At 44.7% G+C, this 26,246-nt stretch overlaps 1 protein-coding gene across 2 annotated transcripts in view; it reads left to right on the forward strand.

The window, feature by feature from the left end:
* The window catches only part of LOC119654989 (BRCA2-interacting transcriptional repressor EMSY), a 39,922-nt gene that overhangs the window by 2,589 nt on the left and 11,087 nt on the right, over positions 1-26,246 (forward strand). For both annotated transcript variants that reach the window (XM_038060653.1, XM_038060654.1), the window contains exons 4-7: positions 21,478-22,762; positions 22,870-23,838; positions 23,898-24,089; positions 24,151-24,233. In XM_038060653.1, coding sequence (XP_037916581.1) covers positions 21,478-22,762; positions 22,870-23,838; positions 23,898-24,089; positions 24,151-24,233 — 2,529 coding nt within the window. The remainder of the gene's footprint in view (positions 1-21,477; positions 22,763-22,869; positions 23,839-23,897; positions 24,090-24,150; positions 24,234-26,246) is intronic.

Here is a 26,246-nt window from a genome sequence, read left to right on the forward strand (position 1 = left end):
CCCCTTCCATACTTGACAGTCGGCACAGTACAAATATCTAACGCTTTTTTTTTAACAACGCACAAACACTCGCCTATTAGACCCAAACATTTGGGATTTCGATTGATCTGTCCAAAGCACTTTTTTTCCATTGCTCGTTAACCCAATTTTTGCCTGCTTTATCCCAGTTTTGTCGCCGTTGATCATGTTTGACCATTAATTTCGGTTTTTCGATGACTATACAACCTCTCGTGTCCGGATAGCTGCGTGGTTAGAGTACAAGACTGTCGTACGGAACGTCACGGTTTGAATCTTACAGGTGGCAGTGAGATTTGTATCGAGATTTGACGTAGGATACCAGTCCACTCAGCTGTGAATGAGTACCTGAGTCAAATCAGGGTAATAATCTCGGGCGAGCGCAATGCTGATCACATTGCCTCCAACAGTGTACTGTAGTGTACCGTTACGGTCTTGAATGAAGTGCTCTAACACACTTTAAGGCCCTGATCCAATATGGATTGTTGCGCCAACGATTATTATTATTTCCGAGTTATCACAATCTCTGCAGATGCCCGATTTTACCTAATACTAGCACTAAGTGCCAAGCATTTAGGCTCGGACGATCCTACCTACTTAAAAACTAAAGGGGCGCTGGTGGTGTTGGCCGATGGTAGGTTAATGGGAGAATCCGTCGAGAACTCCCCGCAACATCGAGCAGAATGCAGAATGGTGTACTTCTGCATGGTTTGAACCAGATTGTGTGAAAGTCCCAGGACATCAAGGGAAGCCGTGAGTGATTTAAGTACAATACTTGTAGCTGACAATATTATGGGAACTACAACCGCCCGCTTGAAACGCCAAATTTTTTTGATTTCCCGAGCCATAGCCTCATAGTTCACCTTCTTCTCCACGTATTTCCGTTTAATGTTGCTATTATGGGGGATAGCAACATGTCAACTAACAGTACGTCAGGCTTGTTATATAGAGTATGGCGATCAGTCAGAACTTGTCGGTCCCAATACATGCTATAAGCAGTACTATCAAGTACTGCTTGCGGCTCATATCGGCTCATTAACAAGATTCTGCCAGCCGCGAGCTTTGCTTTTATTTATAGTGCTGCGGAGTCTTCTTTTTGCTGATCTATATTGTGCCTTTATGGCACATGCCTCCTCGTTGGCGTGCAAACGTTGTGCCAAACGGCTTAGCTCATGACACTCCTTCCGTAGGTCAGCAATTTCTGCCGTGCACCAGTACATAGAAGGCTTGTCGCGCCTAGGGCCTCTCCGGGGCATGGAAGCCTCACATGCCGTCGTTATCAGATTAATTACTGAATTTACGACCGTGTCAGCTGCGACAATACCACCCCCCGGAGTGCCCCCCATCGCGGCCCTACCTGCTCCTAGAGGTTCGACGAACTGTCCGATGTTTACCCTCGCGACTTTCCACACGCAGGGGGAACGTTGTGTTGGTGCTCGCCGGCAAGTAGCGTCAAACACTTCGAACGCAATGTACTGATGATCACTTGCCGAGAAGTCTTCTAGGACTCGCCACCCGTCCACCGATGATGCAAAAGTGATGTCAGGAATGCTTCCTTCACAACCTGGGCGCCGAAACATTGGCGTGGATCCGGTGTTTAAAACTACGAGCCCGGTTCTCGCCGCCATTTCCAGAATCCGTTTCCCTCTGGAGTCTGACTGAGGCATGCCCCATTCTAGAGCCTTGGCATTAAAATCACCGCCAACCAGGATTCGTCCCTCCGTGCTCGAAACGGCGTCCTCCAGAGCATCAAGCCGGCACCGAACGTCCGGCATTGTCTCATTCGGCGTCAGATAAACGCTAAAAAACGTTATCCCTAAACACCGGATCCAGACAAACCCGTCCCCCCGGCCTTCGGCAAGAACACGAAGTCGAACGTTGTCCCGAACCCAGATGGCAGCGGTGCCCGATAAGTCGAGATACCATGAGGACGGGTCCTTGTTTCGGTATTGCTCGTTAATCAGCACTAGATCAGCATCTACTTCCGCAGCGAACTGTGCTAGCAACTGGTGAGCGGTTGCACTCCGGTGCATGTTAATTTGCAAAATGCGGATCATGGCGTTCGCACCCTAGCCCTCTTCAATTCTGCCCTGAAGATCGGACACCGTCCCGAGCCCGCAGTGTATGCGACGCTTTCATCAGACGCGCCACGATCCCTGCAGAGAACACAACTCTCGCTTTCCTTGCAAGTCTTCGCTTGATCCACTTGGCCGCATATCCGACATGCAGTCCTCCTGTGCGGACCCTTGCAAGTTACTGACGTGTTTCCATAGTCGAGATACCTGTAGCACTGGGTGGGGACTATCCGCACTCGTACCCTGCATAGTACCCATCCGATTTTGATTCTCCCGCTGTTAAGGAGTTTCCTCGCATATTGCTCGGGGAATTCCACCACGGCGAGTTTTTGGCCTTGAGCATTTGCAGAGGTAATACCTACCCGGGCATTGGTTACCTCTGGACATTCACGCTTTAGCGCCTCCTCTACTTCGACCTTTTCTGTGAGGCAGTCAAGATCCCGTATTTCTAGAGAGCGCATGGGTTCTAGGCTGGAAACAAGAGCCTTCTCCCCCAACAGCCCCTTGAACGCTTCGCAGAACGTGCTCTTGTAGGTCGTCTTTAGGCCCAGTTCGACGAGAACTCCACCACTCCTCGTTTTCCGTATCGAAGACACCTCTGCTCCGCTCTCTTCGGGTTTCATCCTATAGCGGATTTCACTAAGGACTTCCGCAAATGTCTTGCCTTCCGTCGGCTTAATGAGCAGAGCCGACGGTCTAGTGCTTCTTCGCTTCCTCGTTTTTTCCGCTCCTGGTTTTTGGTTGGCAGCCTTCTTGTTTTTGGACAGACGTGTCTCTGGCGACGGAGTCCGTTGTTTCTTTTTCACTTTTTTTCTTCACTTCTTCACTTTTTTTTTTTGGGCCATGGAGTCTACTTCGATAAAGTCTCCTTCAGGCACGTCGTTCTCTTTCCGCTTTTTCCCCAGTTCATTTTGCAGAGGGCTATCTGCGGTCCGTTTGACGCACGCACCATTGTCAGCGGGGAGTGCGACTGTTTCTCCTCTGCAATCGTCTTCCGCTACTCTCCACGTTCGTCTATAAAAGGAAATGCGGTCCAGTATTTCCTCCAGTTCCATCAGCCCGTTTTTGACGCCTTTGCTGACGTTCCTCTGTAGAACCGTTGCCGACCGCATACGTTTCAGCGCTGCTGCGCACTTTCTGATGAGCCTTTCCTCTTCGGCTTTAGCGAGGACGGTCGAATGCACTTCCACTCGATTTGTGTCCAAATCCATCTGCTCAGGACTAGCGATTCTGACTGAGCTTACTTCCAGAACATGGGCACTGCAAGGTATTGGAGTTGCCATCTCCGCACGGTCAGTCGCGTCACCTGATGAGGCTTCCTCTTTATTTGGGCGCCCCGGTGTCACATCGGGTATGTCAGCCCTCGTTGTCTCTTTCGCTGATCGCTGCGGTGAACGACACATTTTTGTGCTCCCCCCAAACGCACTCAGATCTTCCTCCTTGCCTGTTGTTTCGTCGTTTTTTAAGGTTTTGTGTAAACACAAAACCTTATTAAAATCGGTTTACTGTCTGTCTGTCTGTCTGTCTGTCTGTCTGTCCGTCACACGCATTTTTCTCGGAGACCGTTGCAGCGATTGACACCAAATTTGGTGGCAAGCTGGGAACTGTGAACGCTCACGCATACAGTGAATTACATCCTCTTACAACGAATTTAAGGGGGGGTCCCCATACATGCAAAAGGGGGGTGTAAATTTTTTTTCCATCAAATATAGTCATGTGGGGTATCAAATTAAAGGTCTCGATCAGTACTTTTCGAAGCTGGTCTTAGTTTTTACATTTGTTGGAAAGGTGGGGAGTGCGGGTGGTTGAAAGTGACCATTCCTTTACGGGGGCCATTCTCAGAAACTACCCAACCGAAAAATCTGACAAAAATCAGGAGGCTGCCACTATATGGTGCCTCGGCTCCGAAATACCTTCCACACTGATATCTGCATAAATAAAGTTAATAATAGTATATTACTATCATTTTTAGTAACTCGCTGCAGAACCCCCCTTAAATTCATGCTAGGACCACGAAATTTCGCGACAATATAGGGTATAACATAGAACATGATCTTACCAAGTTTTGTGGAAATCGCACTATTACTAACAAAGTTATAATACGTCAAAGTTGTCGCTTCTTCGCAAATTCAAGACTATAAATGTCAATATCATCCGAAAGTGGTTATTCCCACATAATATATGCATATATTACGTGCTACGTACTAAGAAATACACAAAACCTTTCGTACCTGAAGCGTCCAGCTTCCGGTTTCCCGACTTGTTTTTATAAGTTTATGAATATTCTCCATGAAAAAGTAACCAGCGCATCGTGTGCAAGGGAGCGGGCCGCAATAGTCAGGAACGGGTATAGCCTCGGGGACATAGCCGCTATCCCAGTTCCCTGAGACCTGACCTACGCTTAGTTGATCCCGGAATTCACGGACGGATCAGCGCTCGCTCGGGGCAACGCGGTCTACTAACACCGGTTCAATGCACACTTCCCGATCAGGGTCCCGAAGGGGCTGGCTTCTGATACACGTCGCAACTACCACCTTGGCAGAGCTACGCTCACATCACCCCGTCGACGCCGACAGAGAGTTGTCGACGGCTCCGGAGACTCCCAGTGTGTCCCGACCTGTACTGGTCATTCGCGGTTCGCTCTTCACCGTGAAGCTTTCTCGAGGCTACTAAATAGGACGCAGATATGCTGCCAGCTAGGGGGCAGAACTACTTACTCGGGCACCTCGGGGACGTCACACCCCGTATCGTAAGCGACCCGTTAAAAGTCTCTAACGACTCCTGAGGGGTCGGACAAATTCACACTCAAATGTGAAAAGTGAGCCATTACATTTGAAAGGTTTAGTGACTTTCTTATGAATTGTGTAAAAATTAAAATGAGCGTTTTGCGACTGGGAAATCTATGGGAAATTTGAATGACGTTTGCGTGGTGATGCTGGAACTATGTTGCCGTCGATGCTTTATAGATATTTTGTAAACAGGGTTGCCGCATTTGCTTTTTTTCGATTTTTGTGTGAAACAAAACTTTATTAGAACCGAATCGATGTCTGTCTGTCTGTCACCTCCAATTCATCCGGAAACGACTTGATCGATTGTCACGAAAATTGGTAAGCGCATGTGATCTGTTGTTCCCTTTACATGCAGCGAGTGGCGCCATTGTGTGTTAAGCTTAAGGGGGGCGCTCCCCATACATGTGAATGGAGGGTGCAGCATTTTTTTTCATAAAATTTGGGCATGTGAGGTATCAAATTAAAGGGCACAATTAGTACTTTTCGAAACTGGTTCTATATTTGTGGGTGAAATATAGGGGAGTGAGGGCGCAAAATAGAACCCATAAAAAGTGCAACAGGTCTTGTTCTCAGAACCTATTCAACCGAAAAATCTGAACAAAAACGCAGTGGTGCATCTCTACAAAATCTAGGCCTCAAAATACATCCGGTTCCGATATCTGTACAAATAAAGTTAATAATAGTAGTAGAAATTTACCCGGAAACCCTCCTTTTTTTTTTTTTTTTTTTTTTTTTTTTTTGGGAGTAGGGTAGGTGAATGCGTTTACGCACAGAGTGTTGGACTCCCGCAACAGCACGCTGGCGGACTACCAACTAAACACCTCCCCGTCATCAGAGAACTAGCCTGGAACCGTTTGACACATTACTTCGGGCTAGCCCTCCCGCTCTCCCGGCTTTGGGAGCCTTCAAGTCAGGGAATTCCTTTCACCAACGGGAGGGGAGGGGAGGAAGGGAGTTGTTAGTTCAGGGAACCCCTTACCGTCCGATCCCTCTGCCGGTCGAGTTCAATCTTCTTCGTAGTAAGAAGAGCCCGAACATAATGCGCAATACGATTCCAGCTGCCAGCGCTCTTCAGCATCTCTCTGACAATGTTGTCTGGAGAGAGCTCCCCTGTGTCTGCATAAAGCTGCTGGCGAAGGCCGTCCCACCTCTCGCAAGAGAAAAAGGTGTGTTCAGCGTCATCCGCCACTCTATTGCAGAACACACAGTCAGGAGATCGCGCCTTCCCAACCCTGTGCAGGTAAGACTGAAAACCTCCATGCCCACTTAGAAGTTGGGTAAGGAAGTAATCAATCTCACCGTGCTTTCTGTTCAACCACGGGTCTAATTTGTCGATGAGTCGCGCAGTCCACTTGCCCCTTGGCTCATTTTGCCAAGAAAGTTGCCACTCGTTAAGGGTGCGTTGACGTTCTTCACGGGCAACCACTTCTCTTAAGTTTTCGCCCTTACGGCGATAGATAGCTTTGCGCTCCTTGGCAAGGAGGGCAACGGGGATCACTCCCGCAATCACCATCACAGCCGGTTCGGAGACAGTGCGATAAGCAGACGCCACTCGCAAAGCTCCCCGCCTCTGCACTTGAGCGAGGCGTTTACGATGCACCTCCTTGTCAAGGGCATCAGCCCATACCTCCGCACCATAGAGAAGGACGGACTGCGTTGCTCCCATGAGGAGACGTCTCCTAGTTGATATAGGGCCGCCGACATTCGCCATTAGCCGACTCAAGGCCGCGACTCCTGCTGCAGCCCTGTCCGCGGCTGCTTTGATTTGCTCGAAGAAGCTCATCTTCGAGTCGAGCATTAAACCAAGGTATTTAACCGTTGGTTTTGACTCTATAGTCAACTCGCCGATCGATATGGGACGCAAGGTCGGGATTCTTCTTCTGGTCAGGATGACTACTTCGGTTTTTTCCAGCGCAAGGTTGAAACCGTGAGCAGTCATCCATCCGCTTACCCGTCGCATCAATATGCCAAGTCTGCTTTGCGCCTGTTCAACAGTGCGTCCGGCAACAAGTGCCGCAACGTCGTCTGCATAACCGACCAGGCGCGACTCTTCAGGCATATCGAGTCTCAGCAGACTGTCGTAGGAAGCGTTCCAGAGGTCCGGCCCTAGAATGGATCCCTGCGTTACTCCCGACGTGATTTCCATCCTCCTCTGGCCCTCTAGCGTCTCATAGAACAGGGAGCGGTCTTTCAGATAATCCCTCAATATCCGCAAGAGATAGCTTGGCACGTGAAAGGAGTTCTCTAGTGTGCCCAGCATATCTGTCCATCTCACGGAATTGAAGGCATTTCTGACATCAAGCGTTATGAGGAGCACTATCCGTCGAGATCGGCGGCTGTGTGCCCCGGCTCGATTAAACGCATCTACGACCTCCATAACAGCATCCACTGTAGATTTCCCTGTTCTAAACCCGAACTGCCTTGCGGATAAGTCCCCGGCAGCACGGATCGCTTCAGCGAGTCTACCCCTGATGAGCTTCTCGAGCACTTTTCCGGCCGTGTCAAGCATACACAGCGGTCGGTATGCAGACGGGAGCTCCGGATCTCCTTTACCCTTACGGATCAACGCGAGTCTGGCCACTTTCCAGCGAGAAGGAAAAATGCCCTCCTTCAAGCACGCGTTGAACGCTTCGAGCAGCAATTCTGGCCGTTGGCGGAACACCAGTTTGTAAACTTCCGCCGGGATGCCATCAGGACCTGGCGCCTTCCTGTTTTTCATAGTGAGAACCGCTTCTTCGAGTTCTCCCATTGTGAAAAGGGGGCAATCCACGACGCTTTCCGCGCTGTTTACATCAAGCCGTACAGGGTGTCTGGGGAACAATGCCCGCACAATGCGGTCCATCTGGTCGGTGCCCAGTATGCAGGGCTTCCGCAGAGCCCCGATTTTCCGAGTGACAAGCTTATAGCCAAGTCCCCACGGGTCATCATTCACCTCATTAATAAGATTTTGCCAGCCGCGAGCTTTGCTTTTATTTATAGCGCTGCGGAGTCTCCTTTTTGCTGATCTATATTGTGCCTTTATGGCACATGCCTCCTCGTTGGCGTACAGACGTTGTGCCAAACGGCGGAGCTTATGACACTCCTTCCGTAGGTCGGCAATTTCCGCCGTCCACCAGTACATAGAAGGCTTGTTGCGCCTGGGGCCTCTCCGGGGCATGGAAGCCTCACACGCCGTCGTTATCAGATTCATCACTGAATTTACGACGGTGTCAGCTGCGACACCACCACCCCCCGGAGTGCCCCCCAGTGCGGCCCTACCTGCTCCAAGAGCTTCGACGAACCTTCCGATGTTCACCTTCGCGACATTCCACACGCAGGGGGAACGTCGTGTTGGTGCTCGCCGGCAAGTAGCGTCAAACACTTCGAACGCAATGTACTGATGATCACTTGCCGAGAAGTCTTCTAGGACTCGCCACCCGTCCACCGATGATGCCAGAGATTCCAACGCAAAAGTTATGTCGGGAATGCTTCCTTCACAACCTGAGCGCCGAAACGTTGGCGTGGATCCGGTGTTTAAAATTACGAGCCCGGTTCTCGCCGCCATTTCCAGAATCCGTTTCCCTCTGGAGTCTGATTGAGGCATGCCCCATTCAAGAGCCCTGGCATTAAAATCACCGCCAACCAGGATTCGTCCCTCCGTGTTCGAAACGGCGTCCTCCAGAGCATCAAGCCGGCGTTGAAAGTCCGGAATCGACTCATTCGGCGTCAGGTAAACGCTAAAAAACGTTATCCCTAAACACCGGATCCAGGCAAATCCGTCCCCCCGGCCTTCGGCAAGAACACGAAGTCGAACGTCGTCCCGAACCCAGATGGCAGCGGTGCCCGATAAGTCGAGATACCATGAGGACGGGTCCTTGTTTCGGTATTGCTCGCTAATCAGCACTAGATCAGCATTTACTTCCGCAGCGAACTGCGCTAGCAACTGGTGAGCGGTTGCACTCCGGTGCATGTTAATTTGCAAAATGCGGATCATGGCGTTCGCACCCTAGCCCTCTCCAATTCCGCCCTGAAGATCGGACACCGTCCCGAGCCCGCAGTGTGTGCGACGCTTTCGCCAGATGCGCCACGATCCCTGCAGAGAACACAACTCTCGCTTTCCTTGCAAGTCTTCGCTTGATGACCCGCTTGGCCGCATCTCCGGCATGCTGTCCTCCTGTCCGGACCCTTGCAAGCTGCTGATGTGTGTCCATAGTCCAGACACCTGTAGCACTTGGTGGGGACTATCCGCATTCGTACCCTGCATACTACCCATCCGATTTTGATTCTCCCGCTGTTAAGGAGTTTCCTCGCATATTGCTCGGGGACATCCACCACGGCAAGTTTTTGGCCTCGAGCATTTACAGAGGTAATACCTACCCGGGCATTAGTTACCTCTGGACATTCACGCTTTAGCGCCTCCTCTACTTCGACCTTTTCTGTGAGGCAGTCAAGATCCCGTATTTCCAGAGAGCACATGGGTTCTAGGCTGGAAACAAGGGCCTTCTCCCCCAATAGCCCCTTGACCGCTTCGCAGAACGTGCTCTTGTCGGTCGTCTTTGGGCCCAGTTCGACGAGAACTCCACCACTCCTCGTTTTCCGTATCGAAGACACCTCTGCTCCGTTCTCCTCGGGTTTCATCCTGTAGCGGATTTCCCTAAGGACTTCCGCAAATGTCTTGCCTTCCGTCGGCTTAATGAGCAGAGCCGACGATCTAGTCCTTCTTCGTTTCCTCGTTTTTTCCGCTACTGGCTTTGGGTTGGCAGCCTCCTTGTTTTTGGACAGACGTGTCTCTGGCGCCGGAGTCCGTTGTTTCTTTTTATCCTTTTTCGCCTTCTTTTTTTGGGCCTTGGAGACTACTTCGATAAAGTCTCCTTCAGGCACGTCGTCCTCTTTCCGCTTTTTCCCCTGTTCACTTTGCAGAGGGCTATCTGCGGTCCGTTTGACGCAAGCAGCATTCTCAGCGGGGAGTGCGACTGTTTCTGCTCTACAATCGTCTTCCGCTGCTCTCCACGTGCGTCTATAAAAGGAAATGCGGTCCAGTAGTTCCTCCAGTTCCATCAGCCCGTTTTTGACGCCTTTGCTGACGTTTCTCTGAAGGAACGTTGCCGACCGCATACGTTTCACCACTGCTGCGCACTTTCGGATGAGCCTTTCCTCTTCGGCTCTAGCGAGGACGGTCGAGTGCATTTCCACTCGATTTGTGTCCAAATCCATCTGTTCAGGACTAGCGTTTCTCACTGAGCTTACTTCCAGGACAGGGGCGCTGCAAGGTAATGGAGTTGCTATCCCCGCACGGTCAGTCGCACCACTTGATGAGGCTTCCTCTTTATTTGGGCGCCCCGGTGTCTCATCGGGTATATCAGCCCTCGTTGCCTCTTTAACTGGTCGCTGCGGTGAACGACGCATCTTTGTGCTCCGCCCAAACGCACCCAGCTCTTCCTCCTTGTCTGTTGTTTCGTCGTTTTTTTTTTTTAATTTTCAGAATGTTCTCCATGAAAAAGGTACCAGCGCATCGTGTGCAAGGGAGCGGGCCGCAATAGTCAAGAACGGGTATACCCTCGGGGACACAGCCCCTACCCCAGTTCCCTGAGGCCTGACCTACGCTTGGCTGATCCCGGAATTCACGGACGGATCAGCGCTCGCTCGGAGCAACGCGGTCTACTAACACCGGTTCAATGCACACTTCCCGACCAGGGTCCCGAAGGGGCTGGCTCCTGATACACGTCGCAACTACCACCTTGGCAGAGCTACGCTCACATCACCCCGTCGACGCCGACAGAGAGTTGTCGACGGCTCCGGAGACTCCCAGTGTGTCCCGACGTGTACCGGTCATTCGCGGTTCGCTCTTCACCGAGAAGCTTTCTCGAGGCTACTACCTAGGACGCAGGTATGCTGCCAGCTAGGGGGCGGAACTACTTACTCGGGCACCTCGGGGACGTCACACCCCGTATCGTAAGCGACCCGTTTAAAAATCGCTAACGACCCCTGAGGGGAAACCCTCCTTATGTAAGGGATAACATAATGCACAATTTGGCCAAGTTGTAAGTCAAAGTTAACTTGGTGAAACTTTGTCATTTTTTGTGAATTTCGTGCATTCGTCTATTGACGAATGACCACAACGAAGTAAGTTCATATGAATTGGGTCGCAAAGAATTATTTTTTTTTTTGTATTTGTATATGAATATCAATTAATCCAAACAGATATGTGTGTATGTAGGTATATAGTATATGCGTGCTAATGAAGTTTGCGGGTAGTGCCTAATTCATATAGATATATCTGTACATTAAACCAGCCGTATTTACTATACGTACTATATATGTAAATATGTATGCTTTTGTGAACGAAGTAAATCGGAAACATGGGTACGATCAATTTATATACGTGCATATATATGTACATATATATGTACAGTATACAGGGTGAGGATAATATCTATGGCTGTAATATCTACGTATATTTTGTAGTTTGGAAAAGAATGAATGAATGACGTGCATTTAAGTTTCTTACATAAGATGAACATAAAACTTTTATATCCGAAGCGAGCTTCCGGTGTTCCGAATGTTTTATGTTAATTTGATTAGATCGCGGATCGTTTTCAATAGAAGAGGTTATTGTTGCCTCCCCTGATTTTGGACGTAGTAAATTTTGAAAAAAAGGGTTGCCATTTTAGGATTTCTAGCGGACTAAAATTTAGAAATTTTAATTTTTGGTGTTTGAAGACATTTTTTCGCAGTTGGTTTCTAGCATGTAATTTGAGTTCTCCGATGGAAATTTGGAAAGTTTTATTCACATGATACCACAGAAGGTGAAATATTTTTACACTCGACAACCCAATATTTTGCGATTTTACTTTCCCAATGCAATGCTTTTTTCCAAATTTTACGACCGAAAATAATTAAGAGCGGCTATCCTGACCTCTTCCATCGAAAACAACCCACGATCCACAATCATTCCGCAAAATCAAAAGCATTTTAAATCCCAAGGCGGTAATCCTATTCAGAAAATGTGCATAAAAATAACAGTGGCAATACTGTTTTAACATTCTTTTTGAACCACAAGTTGAGGGAAATAACAACCTTACAAAGAAGTCACAGAAAAGAAATCCTACCTACCTATTGTCCCTAATTCCATAATTCCATTTTTAAAAAATCTACATCCTCCAAACCCTTTTTAAAGCTTTGTGTGAAACGAAACCTTATTGTAACCGATTCAATGTCTGTCTGCCCGTCTGTCTCTCTGTCACACCCGATTTATTCGGAAACGGCTGAAGCTATTGTCACAAAATTTGGTGGGAGGCGCCATTATTTGTTGAGTTTAATGGAGGCTCCCCATACAAGCGAAAAAAGGGTGCAAAATGTTTGCACAGAATATGGTCATGTTAAGTATTAAATGAAAGGGCTTGATTTTAGTACCACTGATCTTATTTCTGATATTGGGTGAAACATGGGGGAGTGAAGGTTTAAAATATGTGCCTCGAAAAATGTGACAGGTCGTGTTCTTAGAACCTATCCAACCGGAAAATCTGATCACAATGATGCATCTTTTAAAATCTAGGTATTAAAATACATCCCGTTCCAATATATGCATAAATAGAGTTAATAATAGTATGTTACCATATTTTAGGAATTTTCCCGAAAACCTATCCTATCCTAGAAGTACAAATTTGGCACCAATATTAGTGACAATGTAGGACATAATTCTGGGAATCCAACTATTATTAACGAAGTTATAGAAAGAGAAAGTTTTCCATTTTATGTTAATTTGTTGCATTCTAAGACGTGATGTAACCTTCTCATCATATAAAGCGAATTTATATGAACGACGGTGTCCATGGGGATATTTTCGTTTTCCTTTTTTAAATATTTGATTATTTGTTATTTATACATCAATATCAATTACTGGAGACAGACATGTGTATTTAAGTATGTGCTAATGAAGTTTTCGGGTAGTGCCCAATATGATGGATATAATAATAATAATAATCGTTAACGCAATAATCCATATTGGATCAGGGCCTTAAAGTGTGTTAGAGCACGTCATTCAAGACCGTAACGGTACACTGCAGTACACTGTAGGAGGTAATGTGGTCAGCATTGCGTTCGCCCGGGATTATTATCCTGATTTGACTCCGGTACTAATTCAAAGCTGAGTCGACTGGTATACGACGTTAAATCACGATGCAAATCTCACTGCCACCAGTAAGATTCGAATCGCGATCTTCCGTAGGCGCCGTTTTTCCGGTATTCCGGCTTGTTGTTATTAAAATCGGTTTCCTGTCTGTTTGTCCGCCACACGCATTTTTCTCGAAGACGGTTGTAGCGATTGACACCAAATTTGGTAGAAAGGTGGGAACTGTGGACGCTCACGCATGTAGTGAGTTACATCCTTTTATGCCGTACATGCAAAAGGGGGAAAGGAAACCCCCCTTAAGTTCACCCTAGAATCACGAATTTTGCAACAATGTAGGCTTCAGCGTATAGCATGATTCTGCCAAATTTGGTGAAAATCGCACTATTAGTAACAAAGTACTAGGTCAAAGCTTCTGTGCAAATTCAAGACTATGAATGTCAATATCACTTGAAAGTGGATATTTTCACATAATATATGCATATATTACGTGCTACATACTAATGGGACAAATGCACATTAAAATCTCTTTATAAAAGAAATACACAAAACCTTTCATATCTGAAGCGTCTAGCTTCCGGTTTCCCAACTTGTTTTTTATCTGTTAAGGTTCTTCACATTTCCTAATAATTTTGAACTCTTAATGTGAAGCATATGAAGTTGACTATTATCAATATAGTGCCTTCCAGATCAAATTATTTGTGTAAATGGACTTTTAAAGAATAGAGAGCAATTGGTCGTCACTTAGGGAAACACGCAACTTTTAGCTTGCGGTTTCTCGAGTTGTTTTTTTATCATTTGAACAAAAATTCACTTGATCGATGAACAAGCTTGTCATACAGACGTTCCTGTGGTAAACATTGTAACTATATATTCTTAATTACAAAATTTTTCAATGGTAAGAAAAATCGAAGCAATTTACATTCTTCATTTTCTATCTCAATCTTGCTTTTGAGGGAGTAAAGCCTATTCTAGAGTCTCTGTAGTTTTCTCTCGATGACCTAAATTTTTACTTCTAATATTTGCAATTATTATACGTATTTACTCGCAAAGTTCACATTCCCGGTACATTATACTTCTCGTCGGTCATCAAAAACTTATGCGCGCCATGTTCACATTGACTTTTGTAAAATTTCTGAAATCTGCCTTTAAAATCTTCATCGAGCTTCAGTCACAGATTTTATGCTTAACCTTCAATTACTTTTTGCCAAGGAAACCCGCTTCAAAATCGTTTGTTAGGTTATTACTTACCGGCTGACAGCGCATGAATATTTATCTCATGTGACATCACGTTCCCGGGCAGATGAAAACGTTTTTGTGAATTTGCATCAATTTCATAAATCATTTCTTGTCATTCGAAATTCTAATTCCAAAAACTGAAGGAGCTCCAAATATCGAGTCATATTAGTAAATAAATATCATATTAAGTAAGAGATCTCTAACCTTAGTTTCTTGTTGGTAAATAAATTGACAAATTTATAAAAATGCCAACGGGGAAATCAAGAGAGTGGTTGCTCCTAGCCGAGCGGTCAATTACAAACATCTCTATGAAGTTAAAGAGACAATCAAACACAGATTCAACACAGCGGAGCTCTGGAAAGCGAAGAGCTGGGACACTATACTCTTGCTCAGTGAGTCCTTTAATCGTATCAATAGGAGAGTAGAAGAAAATGAAAAAAGAAAAACAGTCCAGTAAAATGTTATCGTTCGATTCTATTATTATCGCATGTCATGAAGATTATTGAATGGAAATTTTTGAATAAGCGATTGTTCATTCTCGATATCAGTGAGTGATGCCATTTTGTGTTGAGTGTGAAGGAGGGCTCCCTATACATGCGAAAGGAGTGTGTACATTTTTTTTTTCACAGAGTATGGTCATGTGCGATATCAATTGAAGGGGCTCGCTTAGTACTTTCTGAAACTGACCTTATTTTTGATATTAGATGAAACATGGGGGAGTGAAGGTTCAAAATGTGTTCTCCAAAAAGTGAAATAGGTCTCGTTCTCAGAACCTACCCAACCGAAAAATCTGATCTGATCTATTTATCAATTTGAGTCTAGACCTTGAATCGTGTTAGAGCATTTTGTTTCATGGCCGTAACTGTAATTAGTAGATTCGAGATTATTATTCTACTCATTCACAGCTGAGTGGACTGCTATCCGACATCCAGTCCCGATATAAATTCCTCTGCCACAAGTAAGGTTTAAATCATTATCGTCTTGCGATAGCCTAGTGTTCTAACGACTAAACCACTCGTGTACACGGATCTAACTTCCAATACTTTACCAATTACTGTCGTTCAATCCCGAGCTTCTTCTGGCTTCGGTTAGTATGTAAATGGGGGACGAGATTAAAATGATAATTGTAAAATATATTCATAATATAGGAAATGATGCTTTCAAAGTCTTGGAGAAACTCTGCAACTAAAAGATCACCGACTTTTCATCGGCTTGGGGGATCAAAAGTGGAAAATGGGTTGGCAACACAACCATACTAACTATATTGAATAGGGAAATTTTGAGGCATTCCCGTTGGATTATTGCAGCGTTTCACTCAAAAGAAAAGAATTACATGCCTAAATTTTCCTATTTACAGTCACTGGCCAAACAATTACAAACACTTGAAAAATTTGATAAAGTTTTGATTGAAATATATTTTTCAGTAGGAAAGTAGCAGTAGATATCTGTTTCTAAGGTTTAACAATTTATAATAATAATAGCCGTAGTCGGTCCCAAGTCCGGTTGTGAAAGGAGGAGGGATGGATAGCTTCAGTCTAAATGGCTATACGCCACCGCGTTTCAAGGGGTAGGTGAGGAAAGTGCAGGAACTTTGCAGTCTTGCAGATTACTCACTGAGGAAGATATCACCATACCTGGAAGTTAGGTATAAAATGCAAACCGAAAAATGAGAAGAAGGAGGAATTTGAGGTCGGAAATGGATGACCGACGGGAGTCGTCTGACTTGGTGAATTTTGCGGATGTTACCGAAGAGGAAGTTCGACGAGCCATAAACAGCTCGAAAAACTGGGGGCCCAGGTCTGGTTCGGGTGCCGAACTTCTGGTAAAAAAAGTTCACATAGCGTAAATCAAGTCATTGGTGGGCCAGGAGCAATTTCCACCCTTCCTCATTGCGGTGCAGGACCCCGCAGATACAAGGCCGATTACTTACTTACCAACCCTCTACAAATTCATAACGTCCATTATTAGCGCAATGCGCACCTCGAGACCAACAACATTCTGTCCGAGGAGCAGAAGGGTAATTGTAGGACAGGTACGTCTGAGGGTGCTAATACCTCAGAACCCATCCAGGGGGTTTCGTTGAGTCTGCGAATTTCTGTGACGTGAACTGAAATCGCATCTCTCGGGGAAGAATAAAATAAGCGTATTGAATATATTCGCTATCCCTTCACTGGCTTATGCATTTGGAATATTGCGGTGGACGAAGACCAACGTCCAGTCGCGGATACGGACAACTATCTCCAAATTCGGAATGCATCATCCAAACTCTACCGTGGAGCGGATGAACCGGATAGCAGATGCATCGGAGATAGAGTTGTGTTTGACGTGGCGGCACTAGATCATTTCCAAGTCGATTCGCTGCACCCTTATTTTTACAGCAAAGAGCAGGCGAGTTCCTTGCATGCTGCTGTCTGTAAAGCAGACTGTGGATTGGCTCCACTTAATTTGAGGGATCGAGCTTTCAATTCTCTGAGTGGAGTGAAGTCGGATCAAGAGCGGATCGATGAATGGAAGTCGAAGGCAATGCACGGTAAACATGTCAATTGTCTTTGGCATTTGTCGAGCAGATTGCTGTGTGCTGGGGAGCTCTTTGCTGAAACGGAGGGATTCATGTGTGCCATTCAGGCCGGCGTGGTCGCCACCCGAGCTTATAAAAAGCTCATCATGAAAGAACGGGTTGAGAACGTTGGACCATCTCATTTCTGGCTTTACTGTTATGGCACCGGTGCAATACATCACCAGGAATAATACTGTATGTAAGGTTATCCATCAAAACCTTGCATACAAGTATGGGCTGATCACGAGAACATGTCCAGTTTACCGATATGAGCCGCAAGCTGTACTTGATAGTTCTTCTGCTTACAGCATGTATTGGGACCGGCAAGTTCTGACTGGTCGCCATATTCAACACAACAAGCCCAACGTACTGTTAGTTGACAAGACGTTTCGCTCCGCGTATATTATTGATATTGCTATCCTCCATAATAACAACTTTGAAGGGAAATACGTGTAGAAGAAGGTGAACTATGGGCAACTGGCTCGGGAAATCAAAGAAATTTGGCGTCTTGAGCAGGTGGTTGTAGTTCCCATAATATTGCCAGTTACCGGTATTGCTCCTGAATTCCTCACGGCTTCCATTGATGTCCTGGCACTCTCACACAGTCTGGTTGAAACCATACAGAAATATACCATTCTTCATACGTTCTCGACCCACTGGCGACTACCACCAGCGCCCCTTTACAATTTAAGTACGTAGGATCGTCTGAGCCTAAATGCTTGGCACTTAGTGCTAGTATTAGCTATAATCCGAGATTATGACAACTCGGATATAATAATAATCGTTGGTGCGACAATCCAATTGGATTAGGGTCTTGAAGTTTGTTGGAGCACTTCATTCAAACCCGTGACGGTACACTGTACAGTACACTTTATTAGGCAATGTGGTCAGCATTGCGCTCGTTCGAGATTAATATCCTGATTTGACTCAGGTACTCATTCACAGCTGAGTCGACTGGTGTCCGATGTCCAGTCACGACAACAAATCCCTCTACCACCAGTGAGATTTGAACCGGGAGTCCAGCGCTCAACACAGAATTTGACGATAAGTGTTTTGTTCTCTGCAAACCAGCTTTTACTTCATTGCACACATTTTTGGTTGGTTTCAAAGCAGGCAATTCCCTGGCTATGGTTGTAAAGGGCTTTTTTCCCCTATCATCTACGAATACTCCTTAGCGAAGGCAAGCTCGCTTTCTTCATTTTCCCAATTAAGCGTGATATTTTCTACCGGCCACCTGATTGAAAGTCGACATCCTTCAATCTCCTTGGCAAACTTTGACCTGAAATTCCCAAGCTAGCCGCATCGACCGCTTTATTGAAGTTCCTCAAAGGTGTCCTGCGGTTCGCAGCAGCAATTGACATAATTTTCCATTGTGCCCTGTGTGGTGAGGGAGAAACTATAGCTCCTGACCACTCACTCAGGCCGTGGCGGCCCATTGTACTCGTCAACCACATCTAACGGAATATCCCGGATTCGTTAACATATCAAAGGATTGACCAGGTACCCAGAGAAGTTCTACCGTATTGAATCTAGAGATAGAGTTCAAACGGTTTCTGCATTCTTGAACGATTTTCGAATTGAAGGACTTCTCAACGCCCTCAATGCAGCCTGGCTATCACTGCAGATTATAATCATCCAGTTTGCCGCCCTTTGAATCACATATACTTCGGCTTAAAAAACCGTTGTATATTCAGAGTGAAATTATGCGGTGTTTCCAACGATTAATTAATTGAAATAGTAAAAACTTGTTGTTTCTTTTTCGTTGGTGTGGGTATTTATTCTTGCAAATACCGATATTTCGGGAACCACTTGTTCCCTTCATCAGTGCAAACAAGTTCAACAAGTTGTATATTGCCCCAAAGGAAGAGCCCACTTCTCATTTTTGTTCGAGAGGTAGACTCCGGCTTCAGAGCCCTTTTCTGTTTTTGAGACACCGGTGTTCTTCTGAGATTTCCCGCTTCTCTCTACGTTTCAGGTTAACTTCATATCTTCTACCGAACATATGTATAGGGACCCGAGAATCGGAAGGGATTGTAAGAACTGGATTCAGTACTCGCAATAACTCCTGTAATGCTCCGTGCACCATGTTCGTTGTTTCCCCGTAGATCTAATCGAATTAGTCTAAGAGCTGCTCTCATTGCAGTGCTTTGAATAAATATACCCATGCAAAAGGCGGTTATCCTTGTAATCTGTGCTATAATCCAAAGAGTCCAGTAACAATATTACCTAGTGGGCTTCAGTCTTGATTCGTACTGTCTTCCATTTGAGATCTATGTCTTTGTAGTATAGAACCACCGCGTCATTGCTTGAAGTGTTTGCGACAAATGGGATGTAGCAAAACATTTTCGCGTGGTCGCACATACTTTGGGTTGAAACGCATCATCGATTTGATCCTGGCCATTGGATGCTGCCTGCAGCCCATCCTTAAGTTGGTCGCCATTATACACTTTCCAGGCTGGACCATTCTTATCCATACGAATTAAGTGGCTCGGCCACCGCAGCCTGTTGAGCCGGACTTTATCCACGACCAGACGGTCGTGGTATCGCTCATAGATTTCGTCGTTATGTAGGCTACGGAATCGTTCGCAGTTTTTTTCCTAAGAATCCTGGCCTCCGAGGAATAGATAAGGACTAGCAAAATCATAATCTTGTACAGTAAGAGCTTTGACCCTATGGTGAGACGTTTCGAGCAAAACAGTTTTTATAAGCTGAAATAGGCTCTGTTGGGTGCCAACAACCGTGCGCGGATTTCATCGTCATAGCTGTTATCGGTTGTGATTTTCGACCCTAGATAGGAGAAATTTTCAACGGTCTCAAAGATGTAGTTTCTTATCTTCATTGTTTTCGTTTGACCATTGCGATTCAATGTTGTTCATTCTTTCGGTTTTGGCGCTAACGTTGCCACCATGTACTTCGTCTTACCTTCATTGATGTGCAGCTCAAGATCTCGCGCCGCCTGCTCGATCTGGGTGAAGGTAGACTGTACTTCTGGGGTTGTTCTTCTCATGATGTCAATATCGTCAGCGTGGGCCAATAGTTGGATGGACTTGAAAAGGATGGTGCCTCTCGTATTTACATCGGCATCGCGAATCACTTTCTCCAGGGCCGCGTTAAATAGGAAGCATGATTGGGCATCTGCTTGTCGTAGACCGTTGTTCATGTTGAATGATCTCGAGAGTGCTTCTGCTGCTTTTATCTGGCCTCGCACATTGGTCAGGGTCATCCTAGTCAGCCTTATCAATTTCGTCGGGATACCGAATTCTCTCCTGGCCTACCCTATGTTATCATAGGCGGCTTTAAAGTCGATGAAAGATGGTGCAACTGATGGCCATATTCCAACAGTTTTTCCATAACATGCCGCAGAGAGAAAATCTGATCTGGTGCTGATTTGCCTGGAGTGAAGCCTCTTTGATAAGGGCCAATGATGTTCTGGGCGTATGGGGCTAGCTGGCCTAGCAAGATAGCTGAGAATATCCTATAGATGGTACTCAGCAACGTGATACTTCTATAATTGCTGCACTGTGTGATATCCCGCTTTGTATGTATGAGACAGATAATGCCTCGTTGCCAGTCGTTAGGCATTGATTCCCTGTCCCGTACTTTGGGCATCAGTTGATGATCCACTTGGTGTAATTTGTCGCCTCCATATTTAACCAATTCGGCTGTAATTCCATCGGTTCCTGGCGACTTATGGTTTTTAAGCCGATGAATTGCACGGATTGTTTCTTCTATACTTGGTTGTGGCAGCATTTATCCGTCGTCTTCAGTTGGCGGAACCTCCAACTCGCCGATATTTTGGTTGTTGAGCAGTTCGTCAAAATACTCAACCCATCGCTCGAATATGCCCATTCTGTCGGAAATCAAATTTCCCTGTTTCGGTTGTTTGGCAGGATGAGCATCAAGGTGTATAGGGCTTCATCCTGCTGACTTGTTGGTAAAACTTCCGCACCTGATGCGGTTGCTCCCTGTACTTTTCTAGTTCACAGACGTATTGGTTCTCCCAGGCTTCCTTTTTCTTCATATAGGGATCTTTAGTACTTTCAACTATCCACGCTAATTACCACGTCAGGGCTAAGTGCGTTACAGCTGGTAGGAATTGCTTTGAGGGGGACAATATCAATTTTGATGAATAATTTTCTATTTTAGATTCTCTGTATTTCTGTATTCTGTAATTCCTTGAATTGTATCAAAGTAGTATAAACCTAATCTGTAATTTGAAATGACCATTATAAACTTAGTCACAAGGCTCTCAACCAGTTTGTTTAAGAGAGGCTAGAAAAACATAATCTACATAGAAGAGCGTGTATGATACTAGGTGTTGAGCATGACAACGCAGCGCAGAGTGGCAATAAAACGCCTCCTTGCTGATCATCAAAGGAGGTATTTGTTTCCTTCCTTCCATTAAGAAGCAAATGCGCCTGTCAAAGAGGCTTTCCAATTGGATGGCAGTAAAACATTTGGCCTGGCACAATTTTTCCATTTTCTCTCGGCTATCAAAGCAACAGATAGAGTTTTGTCAATGAATTCAAAACATAATCATTTATTTTTGTGTGAATGGCATTATTTTATTATGGCAGAACCTGATACTGCGCAGTCGAAGGATATTTGCCGGATATTCATCATTTAATTTAAAAAAATTAAAATTAAGTTGATAAAGTATTAATGACTTACCGTAGAATATGTTATTTATTGCAGGCTTTATTGAGTGTCGATGAAAAACGGAACCTAAAACGACAAGCGCAGCAACTTGCAGACACTGCGAATCCAACCTCGCCCACCAATAAAAAACGAACTATAAGCGGCAGTGGTGGTAGCGAAAATGCTCAACAATCGCACTTCCAATTACATACAAACACAAAAATTCAACAACTATACCACAACCATAGTAAAACCCAGTCACGTCACAAGAAATCCAATATAGCAAAGCGTGGAATGAGTGGTAATATGAAAGTCATGGCAAAAAGTTCTGCAGCATTAAACACGAATCAGGCAAAAGTGCAAGGTATTCCGAAAACACAGAAGTTATCTGATTCACTAGGTGTGCCTCTTAACAAGAATAATTTACCTACACCGAGAAATCTTCACACATATGCCAGCATGCCTCAGCAAAGTGTGCAGTATGAAAATTACTTGGGAAATGAGAAGTCAGGAAAACTTATAGTTGAACCGCCGGAAGGCGCTACAAACAATTGGCCACAAATTGCTACTTCGAAAAAAGATATTACTAACAATCTGTCAAAACTGAATATGATGTCCAATTCACAGTTGCATTCAAGCCCCAGTTCGATTGTTGGCGATGGAGGACGGATTGAAGCGTCCATTCCAACGAATATTTTTAATTCGGAAGGACGTCCTCTGCTGAATAACGTAATGATTGCCAATCCAACATCCTGGGTCCCGAAAACACAAGCAGCCTCGACACCTATTGGACATCGTCCGGGGAAAACATCGAATCCAAACTCATGTTCGTCGAAAATCACTACTAATACCAAGCAGTTACAACAAACTCAGCACCAACCTAGTCCGAACAGTAGTGCAATACCTTTGCCCGGTGGGTACATAAACATAAATCAGAAGGCGGTGAAGCCGGAAAATGCTACAGTTGTGAATTTGAACGAAAGGAAGGAAATTGAAATGACAAATGCGAGTGTAGTTGCCACAACAGCGTTTACTCGCCAAGATTCAATTTCTGATGTTGATGGAAGTGCCAATAAGCCGACAATTATCGGCTCTGGTAATTTTGACTTGAAGACTAACTCGGAAAGTACTCCGTCGAATTTGAGCGGATCTTTGACTTGCGGAACGAAACCAAAAATTCAAATTCATAGCAATCAAACAATTAGTCCAGGGTATGGAAGTATTAAATTTACCACAGGCATGCAATTGAAAGGAATTACAGGTCGCAAAGCGGTACAAATCGTTTCATCGCCCAGTGGCAAAGTTTTCATCCAACCGGCGGACAGTTCAAAATCTCAATCAGGTGAATATCATTCCAAGAATTTATAATTTTGTCAAATTTCAAGTTGTTATACTCGTAGTATTCAAGCTAGGGACACTCCTTTGATAAATGTGTTGTTTTGGTTTTAGGTATAACACCAGGGTCGAGTAATTTAACCACAACACAAAACCGGTATGCTTTGCAGAAAGTGCAAATTGTACCCTCATCGAGCACAGCTCCTATGAAACCAATTAGTCTGAATAAATCTGATATGATTTTGATGCCAGGTAGTGTTCTGTCGCCGACCACGAATTCTGGTAATATCGTAGTGCGTAATATTCCAATGATGAAGCAGAGCAAACGACTTCCCACGGCCATCATAAATAAACCTATATTAAATGAGCTGAGCAGCACTAGCAGTAGTTTCGTTAAAAATCAAAATGTAATTGTGATTGGTGCTATACCAACTGAGAAAAACATAAAGGATGCAAGCAATAAAAATCTGTTGGAAGCTAACATGATCACAGAAGACACGCCGGTCGACATACTGACAACACCCGTATCAAACATTGAAAACACTATTCAGATGACAACGCCTACTTTAAGTAAAGAAACATCCGCGAAATATGAAATTAAGTCACCGATCACTGTGTTACAAACCGTTACTAGCCCTAATGAAGACATTAACAAAAGAGTGTTGGCGAAGGAGGACCAGGCAGGTTACTTGGCAGAGAACCATAAACCACAGCAACAATCGATATCAAATGCAGAGATAATGACCACAATCAGAGACAACGTTGAAGTGATGGACTCTGAAAATAATTATATTGTCAGCTCAACTGACTGGGAAGTTGAGCTGGATCAGCAAGCGGCAAATAAGAATCGGAGAAATCAAACGGCTGCTGCACGCGAAGTACGTCTGCAGCAAATACAGAGCGACGATGTTTCCAGTGCACTGGTAACGGCGGAAGACGAAGAAAGTAAAGATGGAAACGAAGCATCACAGCAGATCATTGATAACTTTCACGATGTCATTGAAGAAGACACTATTTACGAGGAGAGCATAATCAACGAAACAACCGAGGGAGAGGACGATGTGGACTTCGATGTTTCATATGGTTAGATATTTTGTTTCCGATTTTTTTTGCAATAAGGATTATCGCGAATTTTCGCATAGGATCGGCGCAAGAAGAGATTGAAGATAATGTTGCAATAGAATACGTGGAAGACGGCGGAACATCGTCAGATATTTTGATAGAAGAATATGGCGAAGCTGGAAAATTTGATACCGAAGAAAATAATAGAAGTCACGTAAAAACGTTGCCAGTATCGCAAGCACAAACCATAATATACTCAACCAACAACTCAGGTAAAAAGGATTGCATATTGCGAATAGAGGAAAAATTAGTTTGAGTGTTGTGTACTTACAGATAGCAATTCTAGAGGTAAAGTCTTTCAGTCTTCAGAATCGTCATCATCCGTGATATATGAGATTGACGACGGTTTCAATCAGGTGAGTTGGATGAAATGGTTTTGTGTTGCAATTGGCCGAAAAGAGTGTACATTTTTTAAATTTCGTAGTAACGACATTTGTTGAAGCTAATATTTTTTTATTTGTTCACGAATTTTTAATATTATTTTGATATGAACTTGTTGATCATTTGTATTATTTCTGAAAGTGCTGGTGAACTAACAGGGCTGTCATTGATAAGGTTCACGATAAACCTTGCGAAATGGATGGCAGACAGTACATCGCAGCAACACGAGTGTCTACTAGCCTTTGTAAAAATACGTACCTTCCTATTAATGCAGTTGCGAAGAGAGAGATGATTTGTCAATCTGAACATCGTGGTTTTGATATTATTTGCATTCTGTTTGACTTTTCTTGCTTCATTTTCCAAATTCAGAGCCATTTTGGTTCAGGCTCGTGACTCATTGAAGCGACAATCTGAATCTGCATAGTTGAGGTGTTTGAGGAAACGTGTAATTCATTGAAGTCGTCTTTTCTTTGGCCATGCCTGGGGAATTTCCCTTGAACACATTTCGAACTACGATATGTAAGTGAGCGCAATGCTGACCACATTGCCTCCTAGTGTACCGTTACGGTCTTGAATGAAGTGCTCTAGCACACTTCAAGGCCCTGATCCAGCATGGATTGTTGCGCCAACGATTATTTATTATGTATATAAGTGTGATCTTGTGATGTCTCTAGCGATTCAATTATTTGAAACAATTAAGACTTGCTTTTGTTTTTCGGTAGTATCTTGTAGCACTGGTTTCCGAAATATCGGTATTTGCAAGGTTAATAAATATTACTAGCGAAAAGCAAAAGCAAGTCTTAATTATTTTAAATATGATATATATATATATATGTTTATATATTTTTTTCTTGCCGCGTAATTGCATGCAAGTCGTTCCGTTGAGTACCTGTTGAAACTTTGGTGGTTAGGGTTGGATTTGAAAGTTTTGTAACTGTTGCGTTGAACAAAGATTTAAGCTTGAGGTAAAAACCTACCTCATTGATTCGAAATTTGAATTTGATAATTCCCACTTGAATGTGATTCTTTGAATATTTGATTCTGGGCTGATTGCAGAGTTAATCTGGGCGTCACGGTTTGCTGTAATACGCTCCAGCTCCCCAGGGCTTAACGAGGCACTTGCACACATCTGCTGTTCTGCGCTAGTATTCCTGGGTCGACCCACTTGTCGACTCAACTGCATAGTGTAGCCAGCAATGGAGCTGTCACTCTTCCTTAATGTGTGACCACTGTCACTTCCGCTTCCTGAACACATTTGGCTCGGTGATAGAGTATACGCTGGCTAAGTCGTTGCTGTTTGCAGCAGTTTCTGCTTCTCTCACTAGCGCAATAGTGGACTTCTTTTTGTGTACAACGAGGAACTCGGTACTTTTTCGCTGTAACGTTCGAAATCAAAAACAAAACTCTCAGCTTCTTACGCTCATCCGCGTCCATGTTTCCGCAGTCAAACCGCTAATTTCGTTCACAACAGAGACAAAGGCACTTTTGATTGCAGCCCAGTATAAATATTCTGGGGCGGGTTTGTTTCTTTCGCTTGCGCAGCGAGAAAGTATTCTCACAAACGAGAATCGGAAAGAAATGCTGTGAAAGGTAAAAGCTTTAACTGTTTCAAAAAAAAAGCCTGAAATTTGAACTCCAGGTGGGATTTGGCAATACGATTGTATGTAGTGCTTCCTCTTCTGGTTCTGTATAAATCTTTCTGTTGGTTCTTCATTAAAGCCTTCTTCTTAATGAGCGCCGGGAGGACTGTCTTATGCTTCTTCGCAGATACCGACATCATAATAATTTCATGGAACTTTCTTTGGATGGAGCCATGCGCAATCGTTGCCGCATTTTAGACTCATTTCTTTGCTATCATTCCAGAACATCAGAATGAAGAAGGGACCTTGTCTTTATATGTTCGGACAAGACGAAGGCATTACTACCAGTATCGAAGAAGACTTTACAGCAAGCAATGCCCAGTATCTTTTGAAAGTGACCACTGTTGA

This window comes from Hermetia illucens, chromosome 4 (assembly GCF_905115235.1).
Source record: "Hermetia illucens chromosome 4, iHerIll2.2.curated.20191125, whole genome shotgun sequence".
Taxonomy (NCBI): domain Eukaryota; kingdom Metazoa; phylum Arthropoda; class Insecta; order Diptera; family Stratiomyidae; genus Hermetia; species Hermetia illucens.